The sequence below is a fragment of the Bufo gargarizans genome, chromosome 2 (genome assembly GCF_014858855.1).
Source record: "Bufo gargarizans isolate SCDJY-AF-19 chromosome 2, ASM1485885v1, whole genome shotgun sequence".
Lineage (NCBI taxonomy): Eukaryota > Metazoa > Chordata > Amphibia > Anura > Bufonidae > Bufo > Bufo gargarizans.
Window position 1 is genome coordinate 701,189,123 of NC_058081.1, and position 21,131 is coordinate 701,210,253.

Here is a 21,131-nt window from a genome sequence, read left to right on the forward strand (position 1 = left end):
CTTCCTCCAGTCGGGTCTGGACCTGGGGCTGTGCCTCAGTTCTCTGAAGGGTCAGATTTCGGCGCTGTCTATTCTTCTCCAGCGTCCCCTGGCCCCTCTAGGGCCAATTAAGACCTTTTTACAAGGGGTGGCTCACTCTGTTCCGCCGTACCGCCCTCCAGTTCCTTCCTGGGACCTGAATGTGGTGCTCTCGGCGCTCCAATCAGCCCCCTTCGAGCCTTTACGGGAGGTCTCCCTTCGCCTTCTGTCCTGCAAGGTCATCTTTCTTGTGGCCGTCACGTCTCTCCGACGGGTGTCGGAGTTAGCGGCTCTTTCTTGCTCCGAACCTTTCCTGATCTTCCACCAGGATAAGGTTGTGCTTCGGCCTGTCCCGACTTTCCTGCCAAAGGTGGTCTCCGCCTTTCACATCAATGAGGACATCGTCCTTCCGTCGCTCTGTCCCTCTCCTTCCCACCCCAGAGAACGGGAACTGCACCGTCTGGATGTGGTCAGGGCGTTGAGGATTTACTTGGAGGTCACCGGGTCCTTTCGGCGCACGGACTCCCTGTTTGTGGTTCCGGAGGGTTCGCGCAAAGGGTTGGCGGTCTCCAAGGTGGCTATTGCCAGTTTCATTAAACTGGCGGTGTCTGAGGCTTATCGAGCCAAGGGCAGACCTCCGCCTTTCGGCGTCACTGCTCATTCCACCAGAGCAGTCGGAGCTTCCTGGGCGCAGAGGCATCGGGCCTCGGCTGAACAGTTGTGCAAAGCAGCCACTTGGTCCTCTCTGCACACTTTCACAAAGTTCTATAGGGTGCATACGCATGCATCAGCGGATGCTGCTTTGGGCCGCCTGGTTTTGCAGGCAGCGGTTTCCTGATGCTCTGGTGGTGTTCCGCCTTGGGTTTGTGGTCCCTCCCTTCTTGGACTGCTCTTGAACGTCCCAAGGTCTGTGTCCCCCAAGGAAAATGGGCGAGAAAAGGAGATTTTTGTATAACTTACCAGTTAAATCTCTTTCTCGCTCTTCCTTGGGGGACACAGCACCCACCCTTCTGTGTTTGGTTACAGGGTTATGGTCTGGCGCCCCGTTGGGTTGCTGGCTGGTTGTTTCCGTTATTGGTTGTTATCCTTTCACTACTTGGACACGCAACTGGTAGCCTCTATCTCCAGGCTGAGGGTATAGCTGATGGAGGAGGGGCTTAACAGTTTTACTTAGTGTCACGCCTCCTAGGGAGCTGAGCTATACCCAAGGTCTGTGTCCCCCAAGGAAGAGCGAGAAAGAGATTTAACTGGTAAGTTATACAAAAATCTCCTTTTTTATCAGCGCTCTTTAGGTGTCTCCCAAGAAGCTTTCCAACTGTCTCCAATAACCAGCAGAATTGTGACTACAGCTCTGTAGAATACAGCAGCATTACCATGGGCTGTCAGCAACCCTGTCCACGCGTGGATGTCAAATTTGAAGGTTATACCTCTGTTAACCTGCAAATTTTGGTGGCCATTGACCACACAGAAACCGAGCCTAATACAAGCTGTAACTCAGGATCATTACAGGATAAATAATGTACACAGTGACTCCAATAGCAGAATAGTGAGTGCAGCTCTGGAGTGTAATACAGCATATAACTAATACAGCATAAGGCTACATGCAGACGAACGTTTGTTTCCGGTTTTTTGGCGGATAGGATGCGGACCCATTAATTTCAATGGGCCTGCAAAAAATGCAGACAGCACACTGTGCTTTCCGCATCAGTATGTCCGTACCGTAGCCCCGCAAAAAAATAGAACATGTCCTATTCTTGTCCGTTTTAGGCATTGTTACAATGGATCCACAAAAAAAAAAAATGTCTTCCGTTTTTGTCTTTTTTTTTTTTTTTTTCAGATCCGCAATTTGCGGACCGCAAAACACATATGTAGCCTAAGTGTGGTCATTCTGGTTGTATAGTTTACCTTTTTTAGACTTTTTAAGACTGCTTATATTGATTAGTACTTTTTCTCCTTTTTTTATTCAGACAGTCAATATGTGTATGAGCTGAGTGCTGTCCTCATCCACAGAGGGGTCAGCGCTTATTCCGGACATTACATTGCCCACGTGAAGGACCCTCAGACCTCCGAGTGGTACAAGTTTAATGATGAGGAGATAGAAAAGATGGAAGGAAAGAAGCTGCAACTGGGAATTGAGGAAGAACTAGGTAAAGCCTTTACGTCGTGAGTGAATTTTATGGCAGATTTGTTGTGTTTGTTGCAATGGTGTGAGTACAGCTCTGGAACATACTGGTGCAGTGATTATCTATGTTACTATACCAGATGTTTTATTACGCACCAGCATTAAAAGGGTTGTCTTGGCTTTTACTATTGATAACCCCCACCGATCAGCTGTATGAAGAGACGGCGCATGCATTGCGCACGTGCAGTCTCCCTTCTCTCTTCCTGTTCACCGCTGCTGTCTATGGCAAAGACCATAGACCGCAGCAGCGGACAGGCAGAGAGAAGGGAGACTGCATGTGTGCACTGCTTGCCCCGTCTCCTGATACAGCTGATCGGCGCGGTGTCGGACCCTCAACGATCTGATATTGATGACCTATCCTGAGGATAGGTCATCAATAGTAAAAGCCAAGACAACCTTTTTAATGTGCTAGTCCCTTACAAGAAATTTACGTTGGATAGTCTTGAAATACTCTGTGCTGCTGGGACCTATGCTGCTTCTACTCTGTGACCTCCCACAAGATCAACATGCTTTTTTCCTGACATGCCTTGTGCCAGTGTGAATAGTATTTGGATATATATTGGTTTTGTTGCCTCTTACCAGGAGGTGATTGGTCACTTGAGTATGTTGTGCCCTTCCACCAGGCGGGGTATAGTAATTTCTCTTTCTGTTGCATAAACCCATGTGGCTGGAATGACTTCATAATTTGCAGGGAATCTGTCCCCTCAAGCAAGCTCTATTAAGTACAGCCATTCACCTGCTGCTGACTCTGGATCAGTAATTTGTATCTTAATACTGACCCCCATTCCCTGGCTATGTGCTTACAGACTAATCATGAAATTCTCTCCATCATGTGTGCATGCATAGGAATTCTCTCCATGTAGTCTGGCTGGTTTGCAGATGCACAGCAAGAGAATTGGGATGGGTTGACCTACGAATTACTGATCCTTAGGGTACTTTCACATTAGCGTTATTCTTTTCTGGTATTGAAATCCGGTAAAGGGTCTCAATACCGGGGGGAAAAAAAAGCATCAGTTTTGTCCTAATGCATTCTGAATGGAAAGCAATCCGTTCAGTATGCATCAGGATGTCTTCCGTTCCGTCCCTTGTACAGTATTTGACTGGACAAAATAGTATTTTTTCCAGCCAAAATCCAGGAACAATATCCGGCATTAATTTCCATAAAGATGTATTAATGCTGGATCCGGTACCAAGTGTTAAGGAAATTGCCGCGTCGCAGGATCCGGTTCTCCGGTCTGTGCATGCGCTGGGATATAGGAGGAGATGGTTTCGCCTTTGATCTTTTTTTTTTTTTTTTTTTTTTTTATACCGGATGCGTTATTCCGGATGATACCGGACAAGACTGATCCAGTATTTCACCGGATCCGGAAAAAAAGGGATGTCAGATTACAAGCATATGGTTTGCCGGATCCGAACAACACTAGTGTGAAAGTACCCTTAGTCAGCTGCAAGTAATCTCTCTATACATGTATTACTGTACTTGTTAGTCTCGCCTGGAGTGAGATTCCCTTTAATAATCCTTTTCTTTTGTTTTTATCTGTTCCTTTTGCTAGCAGAGCCATCTAAAGCTGCAACACGTAAACCCAAGTGTGCAAAGGGCATCCATTGCTCTCGAAACGCCTACATGTTGGTGTATAGGCTGAAGGTAGAAAAGATGCCAGAGGTGGAGTGTGAGGTTCCAGGTGAGTTGTGTGGCCTTTAAGCCTCTGGGAATGTTGACTCCATCATGATCTGTTGGCCTCAGTCCCATTGATGAGAATGGGCGAGTGTGAGTTCAGCCATAGACATAAGGCGTCAGAGATAACCTCAGCTGATGTCGTTCACTCCACTCACCGCGTCTTTCCTTTCTTGTAGTTTTCCTCCAGAAATTGGTGGAGCTGGATAACTGCAAGTTTGAGGAGTGGTGTGTGGAAATGTCCGAGATGCGGAGGGAGAGTGTGGATAAAGGGAAAGCCAAACATGAAGAGGTGAAGGAGCTGTACCAGAGGTTACCTGCAGGAGCTGGTCTGTAAGATATTTTATTACTCCCATACATAGCTGTTTATTTTACATGATGTAGATTATATACGTTCTCATGTGCTCAAGACTCCTTCATTACTTTATCTACTGACCGTTAAAAGGAGTCTATGGGATTTTCTTTCTTTCTCCGGAAATGAGAAATAAAGCACCTTATTGATGGGAGTGTATGAATTCTACCCCAAGTGCACAATATATGTAGTCGGTGTGAGCCCAGTAGGGCGCATCAGTGTAGTCTCATTGCCCGTGGGCTCTCACTGTGTAAATGCATACTGGATCATGAGCCAATGTCTGTACAATGCGAGAACCCAAGAGCAGTGCAGTTATGTGACATCACATGGACAACGTTTACCCTCTGACTGGGGTAGTATTCGTACACATTGTTCTGTATGTTGGTTTTTTCATTTCCTGCTCACTTCGGGGGTTTACCATGTGATTTCTTAAGTGTTGTATGTTCTCCGGGCTCACGTCTGCGTCAGAGGCCCCATTAGGGAGGCACTTGAGTTACTTTCATTGAACAGAATGGAAATCGTTAGCGGTGATGTAAAAGCCGCCTTAGCCTGCATTCTTTTGTAGATGAGTTTCCGTACATTTTGTAGAATTGATGTCTTGCTTCCATATGTTTTGTTGACTCTGCCTTGATGACAGTTTCTGCCGTTGACTGCGTCATTACATTTTACTCTCCTGTGCTCTGCTTCTCCGTAGATAACGCATATGAATTTATTCCTCTTGAATGGCTCCAGAAATGGCTGGATGAATCCACACCAGCCAAGCCCATCGACAATTCCAAATACCTATGTACCCACGGCAAGCTGCATCCTGACAAAATCTCTCTTATGAAAAGAATTTCAGAGTACTCGGCCGAGGTCTTCTATCAGAGATACGATGGTGGGCCGCGTCTAAAGGGTGAGCAGCTGGAACTGGTTGAAGATCCTGGTCGATGTAAATGTGGGGAACCACAAGATGCAGTTTGTAAGACCAGTTTCACAGGAGCATTAGGAAACACACTGCATGTGATGACTGTATTTCCCTGGACTGAACACTGCTCCTCTGCCCCAAACTCACAGCGTCATAATGATCTATGATGCTGAATGTTCCTGCTTGACCCCCTTTGTTTTTTGGTACTGTTCTCACATAGTGCCGTGACTACGGTACAGTAGACATGCAGTAACTTATGTACATAAGTCATTCCTCCACTGCAGCCGCTGTCCTAGAGAAGCTATACACTGAGCTCCTAGAAAGGTATTAGACCCTATAATAAAGCCCCATGCAGCATCACTCTGAAATGTAAAAAGCAAATTTGCAGTAATAGTTAAAGGGGTTTTCCAGAATTTTAATTTCTCGCCCAATTTCCTTGGGGGACACAGAAGACCTTGGGTATAGCTCATCTCCATAGGAGGCGTGACACTAAGTGAGAACTGTTAAGCCCCTCCTCCACAGCTATACCCTCAGCCTGGAGAGAGAGACTGCCAGTTTTTGCTTAGTGTCCAAGGAGGCAAGACACTCCCTGCTACTGCAGGGCTGTTTTTCTCCTGTTTGGTTTTTAGTTTTGATTTTTGCTTTTGTTTTTTCTTCAGATCATCAGGGACAACAGAGACGCACTAGACCTCTCTGTTTCTCCCGGGGTCGAGCTGCGCCAGTGCCGGTCATCCGCACTGCTGCCTCCCCCACAGAAGGCAAGGTGGACCAGGGCAGCCCAGCTCCCCTGCATCCCGCCAGCGCAAGGGTCGCCCGCACGCCAAGCCCCTCTTCCAGCGTCCTGCCACTACGGTGCCAGTAGCTGAAGGGGCGACCCTGCTGGAACGGACCGAGGGTGAAGACGGCTGTGGTAAGAGAGAGGCTTCTCCAGCCCTACGTTCCCCTCATTCCCTCCCCGGTCTCCTGCGTGCTGGACCCCCATACTGGTCCCTGCTGGACCTAGGCTGGCCCCTGAGGTGTCGTTGGGAACAGCCATGTTTCTGGCTCCAGGGCTGTCTCTCATGTCCAGCTGTTGCCCAAGCCCCACACCACCACCATACTGGTGACCGCGGGGCGACTATACACTGCCCCTTCATAGGGCATTGCACAGGGGTGAGCAATGGATTGCTGTGGAGGAATCTGCTTTAGGACCGGAGTCCGGCTCCTAGCTGCCCCTGACACAGGGGTTATGCCGGCCCTCCTCCTTACCGGTCGCAGATTCAGTACAGGGGGCCCGCGCTGACTGCCCTGGTCCGTTAGGGCAGGGGGTGCAGTGCTGGACTTCGTTGTCTCCCCCCCCCCCCCCCCCCGCTCTCCTTACCGGTGTCTAGGGCCAGGGGCCCGCTCCAGAAGCTGCCGGCTCCAGAAGCTGCCGGACGCAAGGCCCTCACGGCCTGCATGTACTGGGCGCGATGCTCCGGCAGGCCCCGGCTGACTGTTGAGGCTTCCGGTCGTCCGGGAGCCGCAAACTTTTGACCCAGGGGGCACCCGCGGCCGTTAGTACATGCGTCAGCCGGCTCCCGGCCGGGTGCCGCAAACTTTTGACCCAGGCTTCGGCCTGCACGGCCGCAATCCGGCCCTTTGTCTCTGCCGGCCCGCGGGGTGGGCACCCGCGGCCGTTAGTGCATGCGTCAGCCGGCTCCCCCCCGGTCCCGGCCGACCGCCGGTACTCCCGGTCGGCCGGGCGCCGCGAAAATCTAGGCCCCGGCTTCACGGCCTACTAGGCCACAAACTTCCAGCCTCGGTTGGAGGGGGCGGGAACTTCTCGCGGCGCGAATTCTTCCCGCCTGGAGGTCCCCCGCCCCCAGGGGATCGCAGCGCCGCCCCCTAGGCCGGAGGTTTGTTAACCTGTTGGGTACCGGCCACCAGGGGCCGGCTCCCATCTAGAGGACACCCTCTATGTCCTGGGCTTCCTGGTGGGCCTGTGTGAGATTGTGCCCCTGTATGGTGGCCCCTTTTTTTGCCTCAGAGTGGCTGTGTTTTAAAAAAAAAAAAAAAATAAGGAAGCACTCTCACTGGGTTCGCTGTCGTAAAGTTAATAAATAACGGAATGGTTGCGCAGGACGCTGCAGCCTGATGCAGTAGTGCTGGCCGCACGCTATGCCCCCCTTCCGTAGGCGGCATGTTGCGCTCCTCGGCTGCGGTTCTGGCCAGCTACATGTTCCCCTTCTAGGCGGACCCTTGCCATCTCCCGGGATACGGCGCTGACCAAAGGCAAGCGCCCCGTCTATAGGCAGAACGTCGCCTCTCCAGTTACAGGTTGGCCATGTGCATCACTCTCACTGGATTTAATGCCGGACAGGTGCATGACCCCCTTCTGGGGCAGAAGAATTGCACTCTCACCGGATACGGTGCTGGCCATGTGCACGACCCCCCTCCTTGAGGAGCACGGCACTCTCACTGGATTCCTGCCGGCCATGTGTGTAACCCTCTTCTATGGCGGTACGCCTTCCATATGCGGAACACTGCACTCATTGGGTTCACTGCCGGCCATGTGCACGTCCCCCTTCCATAAGCGGAACGCTGCACTCTCAATGGATTCGCTGCCGGCCTTGTGCATGACTCCCTTCCATAAGCGGTAGGCTGCACTCTCATTGGTTTCGCTGCCGGCCTTGAGCATGCCTCCTTCTCTCGGGCGGCATACATACTCTTCCTGGCTGGGGTTGTTCTCTCGCGGTAGGTTGCTGGCCACGTGCTTGACCCCCTTCCATGGCGGGGTGCTTGCACTCTCACCGGATCCGCTGCCAGCCATAGGCATGGCCCCCCCCCCCCTTCCTTGGGCGGTGTACCGCACTCTCGCTGGCTTTGCTGCCGGCATGGGCATGCCTCCTCTCCTCAGGCGACATACATGCACCTTCACTGACGGTGTTTGTTCTTGCGCCAGTACGTTGCTGGCCATGTGCATGGCCCCGTCCGTGGCGGGGTGCTCGCGCTCTCCTGGGATGCGATGCTGCCGTGTGCGATTCATTGCACCCTCACCGAATACGTTGCTGGCCGGGAGCATGGCCCTCTAAACATGGGTGCGCTGCTTGCACTCCCTTTGGAAACGGTGCTGGCCTTGTGCATGACCACTTCTTATTCCGTGGGCGGTAATTTGCGCGCTCATGAGATTCACGGCTGTCCTTCTATATGCTGTACTGGACGTTCCCCTTCATTGGCGAACTACTCGTTGCACTCTCACAAAATTCGGTGTTGGTTGGATTATTGCACAATAATTTAATGCCAGGATAATCCTGTGCGTGCCCTTCCCCCTTCACTAGGTCCTTTGGTGCGGGCCTTTGCACTCTTGCCGTCTGCAGAGTTTGCCAGGTGCCTTTCTTCCCCCTTTTCTGGGCGGACTGCTTGCGTTCCATAGCATGCCCCCTGTACTAGCCTTGTGCATTACTCCCGTTCGGGTTGCACTTTGCACTTCCATGGATACTGTGGGATGCTTGGCTGTGCGCTCTGTGCGTTGTTTGGGCCGTGTTTCCCTTCTCCTCCCGTGGGTGGGTTGGCCTTCTCGCTGCCTGCGGTTTGCTAGTACGTATGCCTCCCTTCCTCCTGCGACATACTTTTTTCTCTTGGGGTGAGGCTGCTTGTCGCTAGCTTTGCACTCTTTTCTGAAGAGGTCATTCTGTCCACCTGTATGAGCCTAAGGTGTTGTCCAACACACAACAAATGAATGCCCAATGTATTCACCGCTGTATACCTTGTATATATGTAGACGGGCTCTGCTGGCTCGCTACTGCACCGAGCTGGGTGGCACTCATTCTCTGGTGTGGTCCCGTTGTGACTGCACCAGCCATGTTCATTGGCCCTTCCACCTGGGGGTGTTCGGGGTACCTTGATGCGTACCCGTTCGTCCTCCCGTGACATTGCTTCCCCGCACAAGCCGTCGGGTCGAGAGCGTTGTCTTTGGCGCCTTCTGCACTTCAGTCTGATCTGCTACCAGGAACAGACCGCTCCTCTCGGGTAGGTCACCCAACTTCTCTTGGGTGCTAGTCTATCCAGGTCTGAGGGACCTCCACTTTTGGGTTCTTCCGGGTTTTCGCCTTCTGCGAGGCGATGTGCAGGTCGTCTCACAGAGTAGCAGGTTTTCGGCTTTGAACTGTCCTGTGGCTTCCCTGTTTGCCATTCCTCCTTTCTGTTCGGAGGGTGTTATGCCGACCTCTGTCTCGACTGCTTTTCCTCGCCGGCTCGGTTGTTTTGGCTTCCTTTCTGAGTTGTCTCTCCGAGGTGGCTTCTGCACCGGCCAGGCCTCAGAGGCTGTTTCGTCATTGCCCCCTCCCCTTCGGGGGTGAGCATGGTTGTTCATTTGGATGGTTCCGGTGTTACTTGTGGTCTCGTACCGTCTCCCTCGTTTTCGCTGGCAGTACTAGCTGTGTGCCTGTTTGCCAGGCCTATTGCGTTCTGTCCTCCCGCTGGGTGCAGATTGCCTTTCCATTCTGGGCATATGGTCCTGCTGGACTTACCTTTTCGGTAACTTGGGAGGACTACCCTTCGGTCACGGTTGTCCTTGACTTTCCCTCACCAGGACTGTAGAACTCCTTCCTGTGGTGGCTACGTCGACTTGGACTTTGGCCTGTCTTGTCCTGGCATCTGTCGGCTGCTGGGCGGACCCTTCCGGTTTCTTCCGTCTGTCCTTCTGCTCACCCACTCCGGTTGGATACGGGACTATGTTGTTCGGGGGCCGACGGGAGTTTTCTTCCGACCCTTGGGCCGTATTACTGGTCTGCACCTGGTCACATTGGTTTTTTTTTTTTTTTCCCGCTTGCCAGGCGATTCCTGCGAGCGCGCTAGTGTTCGCTCCCGACTGTGCTTCGTCCGGGTTCGGTTGTCGGACTTAGGGTTCTTGACTAGGTTTTGTGGTAAGTGGGGCATTCCCCCACTCTGCTTTTCTCTCCCTTGGTTTTGTCTTTCTCTAGTCCGGCCTGACCCTGGGACTGGGACTCTGTTACTCAAGTGTCGGCGCTGTCCTTCCCCTTGCAGCGTTTTCTGGCCCTCCTGGGCCTGTCATGACCTTCTTCCACAGAGTGGCTCTTTGGTTCCTCTGTACCGTTCCGGGAACTACACACTGAGCTCTTGGCGCTCCACTCTTTCCCTTGGTGCCGTTGTAGAAGTTCTCCCTACTCCTGCTGTCCTGTACAGTTGTGTTTTCTGTTGCCATCATGTCTGACGGGTGCCTGATGGGTGGCCCTTCGTGTTCTGTGCCCTCTGTCCTTTTCCAGGACGGGGCTGTTTCTCCATCCCGTCCCTTCCTTCTGAGGGTGGTATCTGCCTTCTTATCTACGAGGCTTTGGTCATCCCCTTCCCGTCTCCGGGAACGGGCGCTTCACCGCTTGGAGATTGTTTGGGTTTGCAGTTATTCCTTGGAGATCTCCGGCTCTTGTCGGCGTTCGGTCTCTTGTGTTTCCAGGATGTCCGCGCAAAGGGTTGACGGCCTCCAGGGTGGCTTCCTTCGCTCTCTGTGTCTATTGCTGTGGTTACCGCACCAAGGGCAGGGTTCTGCTTGGTGTCACCGTTCATTTCACCAGAGCGGTTGGTGCCTCCTGGGCCGGAGGCATTAGGCTTCGGCCATGCTTTTGTGCAAGGCGGTCGCTGGTCTTCCTTGCACACCTTACTGGGTTCTACAGGGTGCGCGCTGGGGCTTCGGCGTCTGCTGCCTTGGGCCGCCTGGTCTGCAGGCGGCGGTTTCTTGATGCCTTCGGGTGCTTTGCCCTGGTGCTGTGGTCCCTCCCCTCTTGGACTGCTATTGAACGTCCCAAGGTCTTCTGTGTCCCCCAAGGAAATTGGGCGAGAAAACGAGATTTTTGTATAACTTACCAGTAAAATCTCTTTCTCGCTCTTTCCTTGGGGGACACAGCACCCACCCATTCTTTGTTTCCGAGTTTGTTTTACCCGTTGGGTAGTTGGCTTGTTGGTTCCACTTTTGGACTTTGCCTTTTCTCACTACTTGGACACGCAACTGGCAGTCTCTCTCTCCAGGCTGAGGGTATAGCTGTGGAGGAGGGGCTTAACAGTTCTCACTTAGTGTCACGCCTCCTATGGAGATGAGCTATACCCAAGGTCTTCTGTGTCCCCCAAGGAAAGAGCGAGAAAGAGATTTTACTGGTAAGTTATACAAAAATCTCGTTATTAATGACCTATCCTCAGGATAGGTCATATATATCTGATCGGTTGGGGTCTGAAACCCGCACCCCCACCAATCGGCTCGTTGACGGAAAGGCTGCGCTCCGTGCAAATGCAGCCTTCCCTTGTTTGTTTACCTGCTCAACAGTGCAGCGGCGAGCAGGTGTAATTAAGTCGTCCCATTCACTTTTATACACTTGAATAGGAACGAGCCATCCCAATGAAATGAATGGTACAGCTTGTAGTTACACCTGCTCACCGCTTCGATGGTGAGCGGCCTTCCCTTCAACCAGCTGGTCGGCAGGGGTGTCGGGTGTTGGACCCCCACCGATCTTATATTGATGACCTATCCTGTGGATAGGGCCTCAATATTAAAATCCCGGAAAACCCCTTTAAAGTTGTCCTTGGAGAACAGGCATGTCCCCTTGGTAACACTTCTTCCATTTGGTATATAAGGAAAATGAGCCTCATATCAGCAATGTGGCAATGATAAGTTAGCTAACAGATCAAAGAAGCAAGTCTCCTTGGGTCATACTGGTTGAGTTTCTGCAGCGCTTGATTGTGCTGGGACTTCTTTTTTTCTCACAGCTGAGTCTCTGTGCAAGGACTGTGTGGTAGAGAGGTGTCGGGTCTTGCGGCTGAAAAACCAACTAAATGAAGACCACAAGAGCATAGCAAACTTGGTGAAAGTTTCAGTGACCAGGTGAGTGCGGGTCATGTTGAGGAGACGACAGACTTACTATATGCAGCTCCTCTCACGCTCCTTCTTATTTCATTCCCCAGTGATGAGGGCTTCTGGATTGGCAAGTCGTCATTACGACGATGGCGACAGTTGGCTACTGAGCAGCTAGGCCATCATCAAGATGATGAGTTTGATCAGGGAGACCTAAAGATCAATGGCAGCACCCCAAAGAAAGGTAAAATCTCTGAATCCAATGCAGAAGAGTATTGTACAGCGACACAAGGAGTTTTTTTCCAATATCTGTCTCCTCTCTACAGAAGAGTTGCTGGAGGAGAAAAGAGAAGAGGACTTAGAGACCGGGTTTAATGAAGACATAGTCTGCCAACATGGTAAGCCCCCTAATATTTCAGACTGGACAATAGCTGTTCCTTAACCATGAAAGCACTATAGTCTGGTATGGTAATTTATAGGTGCCTTGCAATCACGTTCCTGTACTTCAATATTGATGGCCCACTGTTCCCCTACTCATCAGCTGTTCGGCAGTAACTGTGGCGCTGGAAGGATACCGCTCCATCCATTTCTGCAGTGGACAGCGCTAGATACTGCAATGCTGCTCCTGTTTGCTTCAATGGGGGCAGTGCTGCTGTAAGCAGTTCATTCCACTACTACAACAGTAGTTCTGGCTCCAGTCTTACTGCAGAACAGCTGATGGGCAGAGTGTCGAACCCCTACCAGTCACATATTGATAGCTTTTCCTTAGTATGAAAGAACTGGAAAGCCCCTTCAAACGGTCAGGCACAGACCCCCATCGCTGCTAGCCTTCTGTGGTGATAGCACTTGGACACCAGTGCAGTCCGCATGACATACATGTACAGCATGGGGCCTTAAAGGGAATTTGTCACTATGAAAAAGCAATGTATGCTACAGGCACCATGTTATAGAGCAGGAGGAGCTGAGCAGATTGGCGTATAGTTCTATATGATAAGATTGATTCAGCATAACTTGTATTTCATTTAGATTCCTGCTCATACTAGGCTTTGAAGTCAAGGAGACAGTCCTATCCGTGATTGACAGCTGTCCCTCTATGCACATTTATAGAGTAAATTCTGTCAATCACTGATAGGACCCAGAATGAGCAGGAATGTAAATTAATTAAATATAAGTTATACTGAATCTGCTCACCTTCACCTGCTCTATAACGTGCTGCCTGCAGCTCAAACACCATGTTCAACATGACCGGTTCCCTTTAAGGAGTTAAAGGTGTCTTCACTGACAGAATAGTCATAAAACAGACTAGAGCTGTCAAGATACCAAAATTTTGATTCGATTGCGATACTCGATACCATGCGAAAAAAATAAAACCCCAAAAAAGCCGCATGCCTTCCGCATTTTATAGAACGTCCGGCCCATAATCGAACAGTCCTATATTTTTTTTTTTTTTTTTGGGGGGGGTGGGGGGGGGGAGGTCTAAAAAAAGCGATTTGCAGTTTTTTTTACATATACATACACCGCAGCACTTCCGATTGGTGAAAAACAGTGGGATCCTTTATTCACCCATGCAACGTTTCGGTCCGCTTGCTGGGACCATTCTCCCAGCAAGTGGACCGAAACGTTGCATGGGTGAATAAAGGATCCCACAGTTTTTCACCAATTGGATGTGCTGCGGTGTATTTATTCATTTTGGATCTTCACTTTGGTAAAGTGTAATACCGCTGGCACCCATCTGCTTGTTACAAGGTGTGCTGCCCTGAATTCCTTTAACATATACGTGTGTGTGTGTGTGTGTGTGTGTGTGTATATATATATGTATGTGGAAAGGGGATGATTTATACTTAAAGGGGTATCCAATTTCAAGAAAACCCGCCATCCCCGGTCCCCACCACCCCTGCATCTGTCGGGCCCCTCACTGGTAATGTATATACCTCGCTCCTGGCGCTGCTCCTGGTCCCCGCACCACTGCTCCTGCTTCTACCTGCACATAGATGAAAACATCTGGTGTCAGGGGGGAGCAGCCAATGGCAGACGGGGACGAACCTCCCTAGCGTCACCCGTGAGGGACCCTGTGGCCACTGCCACTAATGATTATAATACGGCGGGGGGCACACTGCGCCACCAATGATTTTAATACTTGGGGGAGGGGCGCACTGCACCACCAATAAAGATAGCAAATGTTTAATACAGATACAGGAAGCGCGCGCCAGCGGCAGAATCGCATAGCCGACACCCAACCTCTGACAGGGAGCTGCGCTCAGCGGCCGGTACCCGCCCTCTGTATTTGTATTAATGCATTACTTATCTTCATTGGTGGCCACAGCCCCTCCTCCTCCCCTCTCTCTTCTCATTGGTGGCACAGTGGGGGGAGGGAGAGACCGCTTCCTTCTCCCCTCTGCTGCTGAGGGAACATAGCGCGTGCCATGTTCTGTGATACTGCTGCGCTGCCTAGTATCAGTAAAAGGCAAATCCCGGTATCAAATCGATACCGGTACAAAAGTATCTATTTGGGTATCGATAATTTAATACCCGATGCAACCCTAATACAGACTACATAGGGATCTGCTTGCTAAAACATGTATAGATAAAGTATACCACCTGCTGACGCCCAGTTATGAATTGCATGACTGGGTATGTGGAGGGACACTTCCCTCTCCTATCCCCAGTAATCTCTGTTTCTCATCAGGCTGCCTTTGCACATCAGAGGCCGAGAGGAGACTGATATCTGACGTTGCGTGGTTCAAGCTAAAGGAGTATTTTCCTACAGCATCCGAATTCAGACACGACCAGGAGCCATGCTGTCAGTGCCAGGTACCAGGACACATTCACGCTCCCCATTAAATTCCGGAATACTGTGTGACAGTGAAGATCTTGTGTCTCCTGGTTGGTTCCATTAATTCAGCATTAAGTGTTTTCCGTAGATGTTAGAAAGAGAAGGAGAAAGAAATGATGCTCTGCATAAGAAAATGGCCAATGAGCAGAAGCTTGCTCTTTCCAACCTCTTCCAGGACAAGAACCGTCCTTCCGGGGGCAGTTGGCCGCAGGTACTTCTACAATACTGCCTGCTGTATGCAGTGGCCTGTGATTGCTGCTGCTTACCTGTCGTCTATGTCCTCCTCACATGTCTGTTTCCATTGTGTAATTGGTAGGAGACATCGGAGTTGTACATTGTGTCTCAGTTCTTTCTGGAGGAGTGGAAGAAGTTTATAAGGTAACATGACTTTGTCTGGTCTCTGCTGGATGAGGACCCTGTGCAGTTATCTGATTCTTACTATAATACTCCTTATGATTGTTTCTTGCAGGAGGCCGACCAAGTCTGGCCCAGTACAGTCACTGGGGAACAGCCTCCTCCTCTGCCCACATGGGGGTCTCATGTTTTCCTTCTCTACAATGACTAAGGAAGACTCTAAGCTGTGAGTATTCCTCATAAAGTGGGCAGTTTGGGAAGATAAAGTGAACCTTCTGTGCCTTAGGTTTCAGTATATTCATTGCTGAATTTTGATTGTTTTTATACTTGATAACTGCACTCACTTCTGCTTGTTATTAGAAACAGTCAGCAAGCTTGTTAACAGTCAGCCTTATAGCTAAGCTGGGTTTCCGTAATGCAGAGGGGTCCGTTTTTTTACCTTTATCGGATGACTTTACGCTGCCTGACGTAAAAATGACATTTCCCAGAAAATAAACCGCCAGCTCAAACTTTGTGCAGACACTGAACCAGTAAGGGTTGCTGCAAGATATTGGATTCAGAATAGTAAGCACAGCTCCAATATAATACAGGACATAACGTAAAAATCGTGATTCCACCTGAAGAATGAGTGCGGCTCTGCCATATAATACAGGATTTAAAAGGGTCTTCCCATCTAAGACAATGGGGGCATATCACTAGTATATGCCCCCATTGTCTGATAGTGGACCTGCACCTATCTCGTAAACTGATCCGACAAAGTGAAGGAGGGCGCACCGAGCCGTCACTCAGCTATTTTCGGTGGCCCCATAGAAATAAACAGATCAGAAAATGGGGGCATATCCTAGCGACATGTGCCCATTGTCTTGGGATGGGAACATCCCTTTTAAACTCCGGATCACTACAGGGTAAGTTATGTCGTGTATGTACACAGTGGCTCCACCAGCAGAATAGTGAGTGCAGCTTTTAGTGTACAATATGGGATATGATTATGAAAAGTAATTAAAGGGGGAAGTAAAACTGGTATTTCATGCACCAGTTTGAATTAAAAAAATATACACTGCCACAAGGGGCGACATGTTTATTAAGGCACATGCGTCTTATTAAATCTTGCACGTCTTGGGAGGTCTACGCTGAAGAAAACTGAAATCTACTGCAATTATCAGCTGCCATAGGTTTCTGCTGTAATTTAGGTCAGTTTTCTGGGGTAAATGTTAAAGGGTTCCTATCACCTCGTTTTGACATAATTAGCTGTCAGACACTAGCGATCCGCTAGTGTCTGCTCTACCAAACAATGCTATTATAATACCTTTGTGTGCAGCCGTTTGCCTAAAAAAACAAACTTTTATTGATATGCTAATGAGCCTCTAGGTGCTATGGGGGCGTCTTTTCAGCACCTAGAGGCTCGGTCTACTCACACAAAATGCCGCCCAGCGCGTCCCTCCAGCCTGCCCCTCTCCTCTGGAATGCGATCCTCCCTCTGAGCCAGTGCGCCGTGCGCGTCTGTTTTCGGCGCAGGCGCAGTGAACATCCCCACTGCGCCGATTACGTCAGAGTGCTCTGAGGAACAGATGGCGCAGGCGCAGTGGAGATGCCGGCGCAGGGAGGTTCAGACAGTCACTGCACCTGCGCCGAATACAGACGCGCACGGCGCAGGCGCGAGAATTCGTCCACTGGCTCAGAGGGAGGATCGCATTCCAGAGGAGATGGGCGGGCTGGAGGGACGCGCTGGGCGGCATTTTGTGTGAGTAGACCGAGCATCTAGGTGCTGAAAAGACGCCCCCATAGCACCTAGAGGCTCATTAGCATATCAATAAAAGTTCGTTTTTTAGGCAAACGGCTGCACACAAAGGTATTATGATAGCATTGTTTGGTAGAGCAGACACTAGCAGATCGCTAGTGTCTGATGGCTAATTATGTCAAAACAAGGTGATAGGAACCCTCTAAATCCGTAAGACCTGACCACTTTTTAGAAAAGCAACGAACGTGTTGATAACCAGCAAAAACACGCATTTTTGCACATATTGAGGCCTGTGCAAACATTTGCTCCTTTTTGGTTCCACTTTTCTGGAGCTTGATAAATTTCACCTAGTGAGCCCAGCTCTGGAGTATAATACATCATTTGCTGTTGATACTGTAGCAATGTATGTCCACTGTGGCTCATTCTCTATGTATAATGGGGTCAGAGGTGGACATGGGCCTTTTCTGTGTCAGACGAGAGTAAGGTTGTGATTTTTCTGTGCACAGTATAGCTCTGCTTTGGCCTTCTGAGTGGGGCATTCTTCAGAAACTCTTCATTGTCGATCACACCATCAAGATCTCCAGGAGGACAGTAACTGCCGATGAGAACAATGTAGCCACGATCTACGTGTCTGAACCCGGTATGTTCTCCATGCATGTGTCATTCCCGTCATATAGGCAGATAAGTTTAGTAAAGGGAGAAGGGATGTTTGGTTTCTGTAGACTGTCTTCCATCAGTGACCTTCATGTCCTCTCAACGCCTTTGTTCTGTGTCAGAGCTGTGTCCGGAGTGTCGGGAGGGATTGTTGTGTCAGCAGGAGAGGGACCAGAGAGAGTATGCACAAGCTACCATCTATGTGCACAAAGTGGTTGATAATAAGAAGGTAAGCGCCTGACATAGTGGGTGACCACTGCAGGTAAGGTGGGCAGCAGCACCTGATGCACTTCATCCTTTACAGGTCATGAAGGAAGCAGCGCCTGAGCTAAACGTCAGCAGTTCAGACCCTGAAGATGAGAAGGATGAGCCCCGTCCTGATGGAGAGAATGATCCAGACTTCAGTCAGGTAACTACTGCCTCTGATAAGTCTGTTATGTGGTTCAGCAGACTAACTTGTCATGCATTGGGATCCAGGAGAGGGTCTGGTTGTCTCTGCTAGTAGCTTGCATGTCTGGCTGGATCTGCTCACTCCATGGCCTGGTTATTGATCTTTAATAGCAGTCCAGGGAAGCCCTGAATCATGTCGTCCTCATTGTGGGTAGTAATGTGGAAGGAGGTCAATTGCGACCACGGCATCTGATGCGGCTTCCCCGCGCTGAGAGTGGGGGACCTGTTCATTGGTGGTGACCTGCCAGAGCTATTAATCCCGATTGGTTAATATAGCACTTAATTCTGAATTCTGATTGGTAATTTGAAGCACTGTTTAGCAGTTGCCTGTTACATGTAATTGAACGGGGACCTCGCCTGTGAACAGTCTTCTCCACATTCGTTTTCTGATGATGATCTGGTCCAGGTCTGTGATGACCTAAACCTGAAGCCCGAGAGTAATATGGAGCTGGGAATTCTGCTCTACAGGATCTTTCTCTTTTACTCATCCAGGCTAATGGAGCCGCAAAGAAGCAGAAGGTTTCTATCCACGGACAGGTCTCCTATCAGAAGCAGGGGATTCGGAGAAGTACGCGGCACAGGAAAGTGCGGGGAGAGAAGGCGTTACTGGTCTCTGCTAACCAGACATTGAAGGACCTGAAAATCCAGGTGAGGAGTATGCCCTGAGGGGGGGGGGGGGGGGGGCCCATGTCCAGCACCTTCTGCAGTCACTGACATTGTCTCTGCTTCCAGATCATGCACGCTTTCTCTGTCGCTCCATTCGATCAGAACTTGTCTCTAGATGGCAAGGTTTTGAATGACGACTGTGCCACGCTGGGATCTCTGGGAATCGTCCCGGAATCTGTTGTTTTACTAAAGGCAAGTAACCATTTCTTGTGTGCTGTAGTCACAGTGGGCCATACAGGGCAGGATGTAACTCCAGGTCTGTCTTCCACCACAGGCAGATGAGCCCATTGCAGACTATTCAGCCATGGATGACGTTATGCAAGGTGAGGTGCTGCAGGGGATGGGACGGTTAGTGTGTCACATTTTCTGCCCCTGTGAAGGCTCTCGGAGGAGCAATCTCTGCTCAGATTAATAAAAAAATGTCAAAAAAGAGAAAATTTCGGGAAATCATCCTAGTAATGAGTGGGGGTATAATGGATACCCCATCCTGATGCTGCCTACCGGGGGTACTTGTGGGGATGTGAAGGGGGTCAACGGTGGGTGTATATGAGGGGGTCCTAAGTTCTTGTATTGTAAGGGTGGGTTATAAGGAAATAATGCTAGTAAAATATCTTCTGACTCGTACTGCAGAGAGGGAGAGCAGGGTGTGTGCCATTTTTGCAGCTTGCTTCTGGCATTATCTTGTGATAACGTATGTGTACATCTCTTTTGCAGTTTGTATGCCAGAGGAAGGATTTAAAGGTAAGCGCAAAGGTGACATCCGTTATTTAAAGGATTGGGACGTGCTAGGAGACAAAGATTTCATTTTTGTTAAGGGGATTGTAAGAATCTCTCTCTGGGGCTGATGATGGTTTTGTTGGTTAAGATCTTGATTTTTCTCTCATGGCCATATTTACCACAATAGATAGAAATCGCCGGCCTGGTCTATGGGGTTGGCACATTCCTTATTGTTTCAGGGTCCCAGGATGCTCTCTGGTTGTATATTGCATAGCAGCTCATGTACTGTAGAGGCCACAGCTCTCCGATTCTGGCCATCATAGTCATGTAATGTGCTCTGTCCTCTGCCTCGATGTCTACTTAATGCTGGTACAATATGTCCCTAGCAACCAGACTGTCAGAAAAGGCGCCGCTGATCAGAGTACAGCTGGATTATCACTGCTGCCAGCAGAGAATAGCAGCCTGACGGCAGCCACACCTTGCTCTGTTAGGTTACGGAGGTGGAGGTTCCCTTTAAGCATTGTCATATTTTTCTCATCAAGGGATTTTCTTGCTTTGTTTGCAGGAACGGGTCTGCTGGGACATTAGCATTGAGCCTCCTCCTGAAGGGCATCTTCCATGCGCAGTAGAAGCGGATTGTGACTCTTCCAGGAGGCGTCCGACGCCTCCACCTCCGAGCATTGCCTTACATGAACATAGCAGATTGCACTGAAGGACTGCAGCGATAGAAGGACAAACTCTCTCTACTTTTTATATGTAAATACAGATGACGCCGTATATCTATAATATAACTTGTTTACATTGGGATTCCACCTTCCATGCCATGTCTCCCAGCCGCGGCTTCTGTCTTGTGAAATCATGATGATCGTGGGTTTCCCTTCTGGCCTGCTTGTCACGCATTAAAAAGCCGACTGTGCTGATGATGATCCACAGCTTCTGTGTCGTAATATGGGGAAAGAATGGAGACTGAGGGTCACAGAATGGAAAAAGAAGCACGGAGTATGTCCGGAGAGGAGTAGGCTGTTTTTGTGAGTGGTCACAGACCAAGAGTTACATGCTGGTAGGAAAAGAGTTCCCAGCAGCGCAGAGGACTTAAGAAGAAATGTGCTGTTCTTGTGAGAGGTGTTACAGGCTGAGTTAATTCATGGAAGGAGCGGGGTCCCCAGCAGCACAGAGCATGTCAGGATTTGTTTGCTGATCTTGTGATCATAGTGGAAGGTGTAGAAGAATAGTCAGATGTGTGTTACAATAGTTGAGCTGTGACCTGTAATGGAGAGGGTGGACAGGGCTGATGTCTACTTTTGTTTCCCTGTACCCCATTATTAGTACATACCTGGCAAATGCAGACGCTTCACTGTGAGGTTTAGGATCCATTCATGGGTCCGCATCTGTTCCGCAATTTTGCAGAACCGGTGCGAACCCATTTATTTTGGGTCCGCGGCCCCGCAAAAAAAATAAAACATGTCCTATTCTTGTCCGCAGACAAGAAAAGGCCTTTTTCATTATAGCGCCGGCCATGTGCGGTCTGCAAAATGCGGAACGCACATGGCCGGTTTCCGTGTTTTGCGGATCCGCAATTTGCGGACTGCAAAACACTTGCGGATGTGTGAATGGACTCTTAGTCCTTGTTCCTCCCTCTCTTTCATTGACAGTGCCAGGCGAGATGATTTCACAGAAACCTGGCTCTGTCAATTAAGATGGAGAGAGAGAGGAGCCAAGGGTGCACAGAGTGGCTTGAGCCCACCCTAAGTGCACTTAACTGCTC

The 21,131-nt window shown here is 50.0% G+C and overlaps 1 protein-coding gene across 2 annotated transcripts in view; it reads left to right on the forward strand.

The window, feature by feature from the left end:
* USP48 (ubiquitin specific peptidase 48) overlaps positions 1-20,294 on the forward strand; it is a 44,320-nt gene extending 24,026 nt beyond the window's left edge. Inside the window, exons 9-27 of one of the 2 annotated variants that reach the window (XM_044282453.1) lie at positions 1,986-2,165; positions 3,754-3,882; positions 4,055-4,204; positions 4,922-5,122; positions 11,870-11,984; positions 12,065-12,198; positions 12,281-12,352; positions 14,641-14,765; positions 14,876-14,998; positions 15,104-15,165; positions 15,257-15,367; positions 17,386-17,519; positions 17,656-17,762; positions 17,838-17,942; positions 18,476-18,631; positions 18,716-18,841; positions 18,924-18,972; positions 19,364-19,390; positions 19,932-20,294. In XM_044282453.1, coding sequence (XP_044138388.1) covers positions 1,986-2,165; positions 3,754-3,882; positions 4,055-4,204; positions 4,922-5,122; positions 11,870-11,984; positions 12,065-12,198; positions 12,281-12,352; positions 14,641-14,765; positions 14,876-14,998; positions 15,104-15,165; positions 15,257-15,367; positions 17,386-17,519; positions 17,656-17,762; positions 17,838-17,942; positions 18,476-18,631; positions 18,716-18,841; positions 18,924-18,972; positions 19,364-19,390; positions 19,932-19,954 — 2,129 coding nt within the window. In that variant the 3' untranslated portion in view covers positions 19,955-20,294. The remainder of the gene's footprint in view (positions 1-1,985; positions 2,166-3,753; positions 3,883-4,054; positions 4,205-4,921; positions 5,123-11,869; positions 11,985-12,064; positions 12,199-12,280; positions 12,353-14,640; positions 14,766-14,875; positions 14,999-15,103; positions 15,166-15,256; positions 15,368-17,385; positions 17,520-17,655; positions 17,763-17,837; positions 17,943-18,475; positions 18,632-18,715; positions 18,842-18,923; positions 18,973-19,363; positions 19,391-19,931) is intronic. The other variant, XM_044282454.1, reaches the window with a different exon arrangement.
* The last annotated feature ends 837 nt before the right edge of the window (positions 20,295-21,131 follow it).